The sequence below is a fragment of the Tetrao urogallus genome (assembly GCF_951394365.1).
Source record: "Tetrao urogallus genome assembly, chromosome: 9".
NCBI classification, from domain to species: domain Eukaryota; kingdom Metazoa; phylum Chordata; class Aves; order Galliformes; family Phasianidae; genus Tetrao; species Tetrao urogallus.
In genome coordinates, this window is record NC_136822.1 from 10,113,659 (window position 1) to 10,125,505 (window position 11,847).

The 11,847-nt window shown below is 48.6% G+C and overlaps 1 protein-coding gene across 1 annotated transcript; it reads left to right on the forward strand.

The window, feature by feature from the left end:
- Positions 1-1,932: 1,932 nt before the first annotated feature.
- CHST2 (carbohydrate sulfotransferase 2) lies at positions 1,933-3,216 on the forward strand (the record flags this gene model as incomplete). Its single annotated transcript, XM_079539549.1, has 1 exon — positions 1,933-3,216. One exon carries the CDS (start codon positions 1,933-1,935, stop codon positions 3,214-3,216), a length of 1,284 nt encoding a protein of 427 aa, XP_079395675.1.
- Positions 3,217-11,847: the final 8,631 nt, after the last annotated feature.

Consider the following 11,847-nt stretch of genomic DNA (forward strand, 5'->3'; position numbering starts at 1 on the left):
CAAATGAGATTTAAGGGAAGAGACATGTAGACAGTTTTGAAAAAAACTCAAATTTGGTGTGAATTGAAAGGAGGCCAAAGAAATCTGTCATGTATGTATATATATGTATATATGTATATAAGTTAATGTGCATGTGTGCATATATATAAAAATAAAGCGTAACGAATATTCACTGATGCTGAATATCTTACACTGATAACTTGGTGACCAGGTCTGAAACTTGCTCCAAGAGGGCTGAATGCTGCAGCTGCACCAAACCTGGCTGCTTGAGTCCACCTGCACAGAATAAATACATTCAAAAAAGCACAGCTCCATTCTACAGCACGTGGGTTGGTTTACAGAGCTGCATGGAGCCAGGGTTTCCTGAGCAGGAGTGAAGCTGTGCTCCTGACAGCACTGGAGGCAGACAGCAGAAACCCTGTTACAGCTTCTAACGCCTGGATTAGTGCATTCCAGAACCAAAAATGAATGGGGTGGAGGCTGCCTCACCATTACCAGGGGTTACTACCACGGGAGCAGGAGAACCTTAACTTCATAGAAGTGTTACAAGCAGAGGCCTTTCTTGCACGCTGAGAACTCAAAGAGTCTGGGTCTAAAGAATAAAATAACTGCAAGTTTCCAGCCTATTTCAGAGGCTACATTATGTACTGTGTCAGTGGCTGCAGGTCAGTCATTACAAGCTCATCAGGTGTAAGCTTGCAATTTATTTTGCCAACCAGACATGCTTCATCTGTGCTGAGTGTGGCTTTAAGCATTCCCTCTGCTGCACGTTTTAAAAATAAAAAGCTTCCCTTCCTTCTTGCCTTTTGATGAACTTTGGGCTTCTCTCCAATAGGAAGAACTGTGTGTACAGCTCTCCCTGCCCGCAGTGCTGCGTAGGGGCACAGCTGTGTGCTCAGAGACCTGGAGGGGACAAAATATCGCAGCAAGGGCGGGTCAGCAGGAGCAGTCACACACGTCGTTCAGAACTGGAGGAGGATACGCGTTCCTGAAGCAGCGGGGGCAGAAGTGGGGTCTTTTGCTTTTGGGAAAGTTGGAGGGGACAAGGAGGAGGCGTGTGTTCCGGCAGCTGTTAGAATAACAAGCATAGGAAACGGAGTAGAGGGCCTTCCATACCAGTCTTTGTCCCTCACCCATTCCAGAGACGTATCTCCTGTACCGTACAGCAGCCGCAGCCCGCTCCACTCGGAGCGGGGTTCTGACTACGCGTGGGGCAGAGGCAGAGACCCACGCGCTCCCTCTCAACCTTTCCTTCCCGCTCCTTCCCCCGCGCCGCGGCGCTTGGAGAAAACTTCGGGGTCGCTGCTTTCCGCGCAGCCGGGTCCGGCGGGGCCGCCCCGGAGCCGCAGACGGGAGCTCGTGGGCGGGTACGGCCGGCGGTGCGGAGCGGTGCGGGGCCGCGGACCGGCGGGGACAAAGCCGAGGGAGCGGCGCGCGGCTCTGCCCGCAGCCCGATCCGCACGATGCGGGCCGGGGCACTGCGGCGGCCGCGGCCAATGGGGACGCGGGGCGGAGCGCCGCCATTCCGGGCCGCACCTCCGCGGCCGGTCGGCGGCGCGGCGGCGCTCGGGGCTCCCCCCGCTCGGGGCGGGGACGCGATGCGCTACGATGCGCTGCGATGCGCTGCGCGGTCCCCGCCCGTCCGCCGCGCCGCGGGGCGGAGCGGAGCGCGGTGTCGCCTCGCGCCGGCGGCCGCGGCCGCGCGGCGATGGCGGCGCGGAATAAGCGCGGGCGGCCGCGCGGCTGCCGCTAAGTAGGGCAGCGCGGGGCGGGGGCGGCGGAGGGGCCGTCGCGGCGGCTGCGCCATGCGGGCCGGGCGCGGGGGGCCGGCCGGGAGACGGCGCCGGGGGCGGTGCGCCCTGCTGCCCGCCGCGGGCCCCGGGGCGCCGGGGCGCTGAGCAACAGTTGGCCCCACCGCCGCCGCCGCCCAGCATGAAAGTGTGCCGGCGGAAAGCGCTGGCGCTTTGCCTGGGCTACGCGCTCCTGCTGCTCCTCGCCGCCCTCAACCTGCTGGAGTACAAGTGGCGGCGGGAGCCGCGGCGCTGCGGGGAGCCCCCGGCCGTCCCCCGCCAGCGGCCCCCTCCGCCGCCGGCCGGGAGCAGCGCTCCGCAGAGCGGACGGAGGCAGCTGGTGTACGTATTCACCACCTGGCGCTCCGGGTCGTCCTTCTTCGGGGAGCTCTTCAACCAGAACCCCGAGGTGTTCTTTCTCTACGAGCCCGTGTGGCACGTCTGGCAGAAGCTGTATCCCGGGGACGCCGTCTCGCTGCAGGGAGCGGCCCGCGACATGCTGAGCTCCCTGTACCGCTGCGACCTCTCCGTGTTCCAGCTGTACAGCACGGCGGGCGCCGGGAAGAACCTGACGACGCTGGGCATCTTCGGGGCGGCCACCAACAAGGTGATCTGCTCGTCCCCCCTGTGCCCGGCCTACCGCAAGGAGGTGGTGGGCATGGTGGACGACCGCGTGTGCAAGAAGTGTCCCCCGCAGCGCCTCAGCCGCTTCCAGGAGGAGTGCCTCAAGTACCGCACGCTGGTCATCAAGGGCGTGCGCGTCTTCGACCTGGCCGTCCTCGCCCCGCTGATGCGGGACCCCACCCTGGACCTCAAAGTCATCCACCTGGTGCGGGACCCGCGGGCGGTCGCCAGCTCCCGCATCAAATCCCGACACGGCCTCATCCGGGAGAGCCTGCAGGTGGTGAGGAGCCGCGACCCCCGCATCCACCGCATGCCCTTCCTCGACGCCGGCCACAAGCTGGGCGGGAAGAAGGACGGCGGGGGCGGCTCGGACTACCACGCCCTGGGTGCCATGGAGGTCATCTGTAGCAGCATGGCCAAGACCCTGCAGACTGCCCTGCACCCCCCGGACTGGCTGCGGGGCAACTACATGGCCGTGCGCTACGAGGACCTGGTGATGGAGCCCATCAAGACCCTGCGGCAGGTGTACGGCTTCGTTAACCTGGCGGTCAGCCCGGAGATGGAGAAGTTCACCCTCAACATGACCAGCGGCCCCGGCTATTCCTCCAAACCCTTTGTGGTATCGGCCCGGAATGCCACGCAGGCGCTGAGCGCCTGGAGGACTGCGCTCAGCTTCCAGCAGATCAAGCAGGTGGAGGAGTACTGCCAGCAGCCCATGGCCCTGCTGGGCTACGAGCGGGTTGGCAGCCCCGAGGAGGTGAAGGACCTAAGCAGAACGTTGCTCAGGAAGCCGCGGCTGTGAGCGGGCAGCGCTATGTGGCCGAGCCCCTCTGGGCTGGTGGAAGGCTGGGGGTCAGGAGAGGGTTCTGGGTTCCTCCAAAGACTGCTGAAGGGTAACATGCAGTAGTAATGTGATGATTTCTGGTTGTTTTTTTTTTCTTTTTTCTTTTTTTTTTTTCTTTTTTTTTCCTTTTCTTCACTTGCAATGGGTTAGATGTGATTTAAAACAGAAAATAAAGTGGAACTGAAAATGAGTGGAAGCTCCCTTTCCACTTCTCTAAAATGTCGGGGGAGCCTCCTACCAAAACCTTATTTATGGAGTTCGTGTGGGCTGAAAGGTGATAGCAAAAACTCCGGCACAATTTCTCATCCATTTATGTCTCCCTGGGTGGAGAGGAGATGCCCTTGGGAAGTGATGCTGAAAATCAGGCTTTTGTATGGAAGTAAGTGTTAAGACATGAGAGTAATAAACAATAAATGATATTCATTTTTATAATTACCTCAATTGTTTGGGAATTACAGCATTTCTGATGTACAGCTAGAGGGGAGGCTTGCTTGGAATAGCACCGAGGGCTTTTTTAAGGTTATGGGCAGAGGGCTGGAGTGTAACATTGATGTGTCCGAAGATCGGAAGCTGTTCGTGCACAAACAGGGATGGACTCACAGATGCAGTGCGGGTTCTGTAGCTGTGTCAGAGCAGGCTTCTATCTAACAACTGTCTTTTGTTGTTGTATTTAAAAAGTCTTCAAGTGCCACTGTATTAGCGTCCTAAGATTTCTGAAGTGTTTGCCACCAGAGCAGTATTTATTTTTGTCTTGATATGTATGCCTGGGAGTCACCGTCAAACAGAAGTGTGACAAAACTGCAGGATTTAAAAAGACATTTATCATACTGGAAACATTAGCATGTGTGAAAACAATTAAAATTATATATATTATATAGTGCTAACAATGCAGTGAGATATTTAAGGTATTTCTTGACGTTCATTGGTAACAGGCGTAGCAGGGAAGCGTAGAAAAATGCATAAAATGTTGTATTTTCCCCCTTGTTTGAGTGTCTGAGGGTGTGTTTCTGTTCTGAGGAGGGAGACTGTGTGCAGCTGTGTGTTCGTGGCTGTAATGGAGCTGTGCAGAGCCACCCGAGTGCGTGCATCCCGAGCGCTGCTGCGAGGTGCTCGCTTGTGTGAGTTGTCATTGCTCCATGATGGAGCCAGATGGTGGTCTGGCTCTGTCTGGGAGCTCTGCTGAGAGAGACTGTCCTGTTGTTAAACTTGATGAAAAATATGGGGTTTTGCTACTACTTTTATAATTTCCTGAAAAAGTCCTGGTTTAATAAAGCTCATGTGATGGTTGCACATGGAAAGTGTGGTCACCTCGAGTACGTTTTATCTTGGTGGTGGGTCTCTGATTCTCTTTGAAGGCTCATTTTGGAACTTGAGTTTTTAAACAAAAGTGGTTTTGCCAGACTATTCTCATAGGAGCCCGTAGGCTTTTCTACAGGAAGTGTTTCACATTGTCTGTGTGTTGTGCTTTCTGTGAATGTGAGTATGGGTAGAGAAAGCAAAATGGATTTGTGAAAATTAATTTATACAGATAGGATGCAATAAGTGTGTGTGTGTGCAATTGTTACTGATGTGTAAAGTGTCTGTTTCCTGTATTTGACTTTAAGTTAAACAGATGATAACTGGCTGCTGTGCTATTTGAATTCTTGGTGAAATTTTGGTATTAGATCTTAAACTTGCTCTGAAGAGGAAATATATATCTAATAAACTAGTAAGAAGATCATAGCGTAAGTAAGGTTGCCCATACCCTTGCTGAAAGACCAATTCACATGCTCATTCCCTTAGTTCATCACTGTCAGCCTAAGCGCATTAATGGTACGGGTCACTGGGAAATGTTATAATTGGCCTGTTAGGATATATTCCCAAATTCCAGATGGAAGAGTTAAAAATGGAAGGGACAGTTAACTTGGTATTCGAAATACAGGCTAAGGTGCAGTGTCCTGTGGAAAGTGGTGCTTTGTGTTACTACTGTATGTGTTCTGCTTTGATCCCGAGTGGATCTCAGACTGACTGGGTTTGGGCTGTAGCCTGCTTTTTTCTCCCAGTCGGAGTGCCCTGAGACAGTGCTTGAAAATCCCATCTGCTAATAGAGCACGTCACTTCTTTTTGTCTGTCTGCTGCTGCATGAACTGCTCATGCTTTCCGTGGCAGCGGCCACGCAGCGCTCGCAGCTCTGCTGCCAGCAGCGCCCAGGGAGGCTGCAGTGCCTCTGCAGAGCCGTGTGCTCCCGCAGGGACAGGGAGCCCAGCTCCTGCTGGGGTGGATGCTGCGTCTGTGGCATTGGATCTGCTGTCTGGAGTGTGAAGCTTTGATGCAGTTTCTAAATGGGGCTTTCACACGGCAGCACCATCAGCATAAGCTCTTTTAATTTGGGTTCGTGTGTGTGTGCAGAATTCCTTGCTCTCCCCTGCAAAAGTTTTGTGGTTGAGTGATCAGGAATTGACTTTTGGGAGTCTGAAATAGATAATCCTGATTAACTTAGCTTTTAGAAGTCTCTTTTTTATATTAAAAAGTGCTTCCTGTCATTCTGAGAGAGCGCTGGCTGTGCTTCTCACACTGTATTAGAAGCATCTGCTTCACTTCGATATGAGCAGTGTGTCAGTAGAGTTATGCCATCTGAATCTGGTCCATAATTTGAGCTCCACCTACTACACTGCAGCAGGGAATTACCCAGCACGCATTCCAACTGCACCTGGGCATGTTTTCATGGATGGACGTAGTAATGCAAAGCTTCTTTTGTTGAAATGAAGGATTGCAGTTTTTTTTGTGTAGGCAAAGCTTCAGAGGAATTGAGTGGGACTCTGCCTTTGTACAGTGCTGCTGGGCTGAGCCCTGCCCTGTATGCTGCTCTATTGAATAAGTATTAACAACTGGCGGTTAAAAGAGGCCATTTTTAGTGCTTTTGTATATTCAGAAAAGAGGATTAGAGGAATTAAAACAACAACAACAAAAAAAAAAAACGTTTTGAATTAAGAAAATGATAGAGGAAAAATAGACTATGAGAAAGATTATGGACGTGGTTCCAAAGATCTCTGCCTGTTGTTGGGAAGACGTCTAGCAGAGGTTGCAGTACTTAAATAACACTCAACTCTTACGCTTAAAAATAATGCCTGTGCTTGCTTTTGGTTGATTTAATTACAGCATGCTTCTTAAGCTGGAGATAGTGCTTGTATTAGTGAAGAATCAATAACATAAATGAGATGCTGAGTGCACTAAGTTGCACTGAATTGAGATGGAGACCATTTTTAGGACTTGGCATGTTATTTTGATAGAACAAAAAGGTCAGCACTTGACTATGTGCTGTTTTCTGTTTCTGACAAATACAGAAAATTGTAGAAGCATTTTTAATAGTCATGATTGCTACATGCACAAAAGCACGGGAAAACCCTCTGTCCTCCAAACACTGAATCCGTTTAAAACACAAGACATGCAGAAGTGTGCAAGTTGCAACTTACTAAACACTGATAAAGAAAAGATGGTTGCATGAGGTATCTTCGGGTCTTTCTAACAAAAGGAGGAAGTACTTGTTCTGACCACTTTGTACTTTGTCAGGTGTTTGACTTCACACTGTGACTGGGAAGAGGAACGGAACTTACTTAATTTAAAACCACAAACCTTGTTTTTCAGTTACGAATTGAGCTTGGGTCTCCAGAGATGAACCACTGCTGGCTGTAATCAATTCTGAAACAAGTATTTTTCATCCCTTAGGCTATGAGAAGAAGTCTGGTTTAATTCTTATTTCTCCCTTCAATTTTTAATTTATGTAGTGTGTTTTTAAGTGTCTTTGAAAGCAAAGGGGGTTTCACATGAGTTTCTGCATTCTGCAAGGGGTGATCTTAGAGACAGTGCTTCAGTTTTGCTCCTGTGCTTCCCTCAGAATGCAGACATGAGTCTCTTTGGACCAGTGAAAACCAATTGTGTTTTGTGGGGCTGCTTAACGTACAGATGGAACACTGGGCAAATGCTGCCTGCTCTCATCAGATGGATCACAATTGTTCTCACTCCAGTGCCATTTCAATCAAAGGTGTTATACCAGGAGAAATATTACTCTGCTGGAATCATGTGTGTGAATAGAGCAAGCAGATTTAATGTGAAAGCTATAAGAAATCGTGAGACTGCCTGCTCTTGTTGTGTCCATCTCTGATAGTGCTCTGGTAATTACCCTGACGGTCATTGGACGTGGTTCGCATTTTGTATCAGAGTTCCTAAGAAAGATCTACTGAAAATGTGGGCATGTATTATAAAATCAAAAATACATGTGGTATTTCAGCAATATTCACTATAGTACGTACACGTACAGGGAAATAGATGTTTTACCTTCTGTCTTCATGTTCACTGGTATCAAATGAGTTACTAACGTGTTCCAATAAGAGCTATTGGCTGTCAGGATTTCCATGATTCTTCACATAAATTATCATCTCTGCAAAGAAAATGCATAGAGCCTATAGAATACAGACTAGTAACTTTGCAAGTTGGAAAGCTTCCATGTGTTTATTTTTTGAAGAGCTGGTTGCAGCTCTTCACATCTGTGCATCAAGGGATCAGGAAAGGATCACAAGAATATATCTGTATAACTGAGTGTTTAACATTTGGATCAATGCAAAAATATTGTCAATGTGAAATATTAAGGTGCTCTATCTTCCCTTGATGCACGAAGGGCCAGCATCCACAATACCACAAAAGGTATGAAAATAGTTTATAAATGGGAGAACTAGGACTGTAGACTCATCTACTTATGCAATGAAACACAAAACATGTAAAATGCATATAAAGATTTATGTAGCACAAGGAGGGACCTCCCCAATCCACTGATGCGAGTGAGATTTTGGCACCCGCTTCACTGTCTACCATAAGAATATTCTTATTATAAATGAGGTGGTGGGAAGGGAATTGAGGTTGAGCAGTAGATTACCATCTCTTTGTTCCTATCATAAAAGTTGGTAAGTAGCCAGGACAGCCTGCAGATACCACAGGCTGAATATAATAGCATTATTCTGAGGAGTTTTGAATGAAAATGGGTCTTTCCTGCTTGAAAAAAGGATAAAGATCTGATTGGAGGAACTGTCCAAATGAGAAATTATTAATAAAGCACTCTGAGTAAGGCAGGCTGGTAGCTGTGCTGAGCAAACTTTTTCTAATGACATTAGTGGGAGCTGAAGTTGCTAACTGGAACCTTATAGCTACCATTGTAAGGGCTCTAAAGATATTAGTAAGCTTTGAGTAGGACGTTCAAAGATGCTTTCACATCATGTTCATTGGAATGCTGGTATCCTGCAGGAGTTGGTGGAAGCTATATTTCAGGGTGCTTCCAAAAATGATGGACTCATAAATGCACATTGGAAGAGGACTCAGAATGTTTCAGGTCCAAACTTTGGCTTAGATCAGGGTCAAACCAGGTTACTCCAAGCTTTATCCTTGTGAGTCTTGGAAGACTGCATGGTCCCTGAGCAATCTATTGCTGTCCTGATGGTGTACCACGATGCTTTGGCACAACTGTCCCCCGATCGCTAATTATGTTACATAAACTTCTTGTTGGCTGCTGCTCAGCTGTTTCAAAGGGCCAGCAGCAAAATGGTTAGCAAATCTGTGGAAAAATTCACAATTAGAACACTGAAACCAGCAATGTCCCTTGTTTTACCCATGAGCAATAAAGAGGAGAGCAGAGGCAAATAAATTCATTTGGAAGAAAGGAAAGGAATGCAAAGCAGAGCCTACCAGAAGTTGTTTTTTTCTCTGAGAAGGAAGAGACACTGTTAAGGAAAATGGAAAGAAGCAAGTGATACAATGAAACAAGGTCAGACAAGGATGAACAAAGGCATTTGCATGCTGAAAGCAGAGAGGATAAAACTTAGAGTATATAAGATGAAGTGTGCTGATGCTGTGTGCTGTAACCATTTGTTATTAATCACTGTGCGTGGAATGAGTTCCTCACTTCCAATGCTGACAGTTTTAGATTTCCCGATTTATATTAAGATGAATTTCAAATGGGAATAGTTTTCATAATTATTTGAATACTTTTGGTTTCCTAATTTGTTTTGGGTTTAGATAGAAATAGAATTGTTGACCTTTTGTCTAAATGTTTATTCAGACTTCAATGCATGAATTCTTAGGAAGCGCCCATGTCTGCTAAATTCTTGTCACCTTCCTGTTTTCCATCTGTCAGATGGTTGCTTCTCCCACCAGCCAGGATTATCAGTAATTATCTGTTTCAAGCCATGTGTGTCTCATAACATTTTATCACAGCAGTTGTAAAATGGAAAAGGGACGTAGTTAGAGGTCATGTAACTTCCAGAGTCATTTTCAGTATTTGATTGTTAGCCACTGGTTGTTTCTATGGATGTTTGCTGTACTGCTCTGATATTGAAACCTTTAAGTCTCACATTATCTGATCCATTGATTAAAACTGGACACAGTCAGCGAGCGGGTGTTCTTAAACTACTAACTTCGTGTGTTGGTGACTGACTCCTCAGGACACTCCTTATATCTGCTAGTCCTCTTCTCCTCATAAAATACAATACGTACTACTCCATCGGTGCTGTCTTGGGGTGACTGGACACATGCGATGTCTTTCACCCATGGAGCTCTGACTGCCAGAGCAGAGCTGGGCCTTGAAGGATGCTGATCTCTGCGGTGTGATGTGCTTTTCACCTGCTCTGCTGGCTATAGCTCCAGTTTAGAGCAGAAGTGCTGGCAGTGATAAAGGGTATTCACTACAAAAAGATTTTGCTACAGCAGTAATCTAGAAGTGGGGGGAAAGAGTTACGTGTATTCCTTGGTTTCACTGTAGGAACGAGGAAGACACAGCCAGTGCTGACCTTAACACTTTTATTTTGTAGGAATTTAGCATCTAGTCCCTAATCCCACATTCTCTCATGCTCAGAAGAGGTGAAAATACTCAGCATAAATGTTTAATGCTGTGGCCACTGTCCAGAGGAGATCTGCTACATTGCTTAATCCAGGAAACCTCCTGATAGGGCCCATCTCACACACCCTTCAACCTAAGATGCTTTAATAAATAAATGTTTTATCTAGTATTGTGCCAGAGAAGTAACCTCAACCTTTGGATGCAGTTCCACAGAAGCACTAGTTAGGAACCAAGTGCAAGTGGAGAAGGACCACCTGAAGAAATTGAGGAGACCTGATGCTTAACACTTTTGCCTCATGAACAGTCTTTTGGGAAAATGGGACAAAACCAGAAGCCTTCCCTTCCCCCACCTTTTATCTGTGTCCTGCTGGGTGCAGGGGCTGGCCCAGCTGCACTCATTTCAGGGCTGCCCTACACCATCACCCTGATGGGTGGCAGCTGGCTGAGTACCAGGCCCAGCAGGGGAGGGGGTAGCAGTCTTCCTCAGGGACGCCTCTGGAGAGGGAAAGTGTTGGGTGGTGCTTCTCTTGACTGGAGTGAAATTGTTTTTTAGGGTGATCAGGATTTGGCCCCTCTAAGAAGAAAGGGTTGGGGGTATTTGTTGCAGCCTCTGGACTGCTGGAAATTGGCGGGAAGGTGACTAAGAGCTGCCCTGAGGTCTGGTGCAATGGGCTTCTGTGCCTTACCAGAGGAATGGAGGTGGCGAGGCTGCTGTGCCCAGGTGTGTTGTAGAAGGCATGGTAAACCTTCAAAGTGCATTGGCTGGGACACAGCTGTTTCTTGAGTGCAGAGAAACAAGAAATGAGGAGCAAGATGGATGCACAGAACCCTGCACTTCCCAGGAGAAGCTGCTGCATGAGGAGAAGCTCATGTGACGCCTTGCTGTGATGGAGGTAAGCTGGGGTGACTGTGCTGTGGCAGTGGGGTGGGTGAGGATAGCTGTGCTATGGGGTGCTAATCTGGTGAAGTCTGTGAGTGAAGGTGGAGCGTGTCTGGGAGTGCAGCCTAACCTGGACTGAGGAGAGGAGTGCCAAGGGCTGTGAGGGTGCTGTTTTGCGCTGGTAACTGAGGGGCTGAAGCCTGAAGAAAGCGAGACTGTGGATATGTTAATGTGAGGTAATGTGGCATAAAAACTTGCTGTAGTTGAGTGAGTTCTGAAAGGGATGGAGACTTATGATAAGAGCTCTGCTTGCTGGGAGCTGGGGCCCTTTGGAACAGCGATGTCTGAGGGCTGTTGGCTGCAGGCCCCATGAAATGGCAGGAAGGTGCTGCTGGCCTGAGAAGCTGTGGTGCAGGACTGGGGCTCTGGGCGTGTATCTTTGAGCTCCTGTTTGCACCATGATCCACCAGCACACTGCTGCTGGTTGTGTGGCACTGCCATGTCCTGCTTGGTACCACACACGCACACGTCCTCCTGCTTATCTTCGTCTCTTCAGGGATGTGCTGCAACTGAACTAATTGTCCTACAGGTAAGGAGAGCCTTTGGAATCAATCGTTCCTCACACAAACATGTACTGACTGAAGAAAGAAAAACATACATGCATTTCTTTGCTGCTGTGAGTCCTATTGAGACTAGCTGTGAAGCTGTTTAGAGGAAAGGCAGTCCTGCCCCAGGTAAATTACTAAAAGTCTGCCTTTCCCCTTGCTTTGCTAGCTGAGATGGCTGCTGTGACATTGCTGTCTTCTTGTGCAGGTGAGCTCTCATCTCCTCACTTGTCATGCAGCCT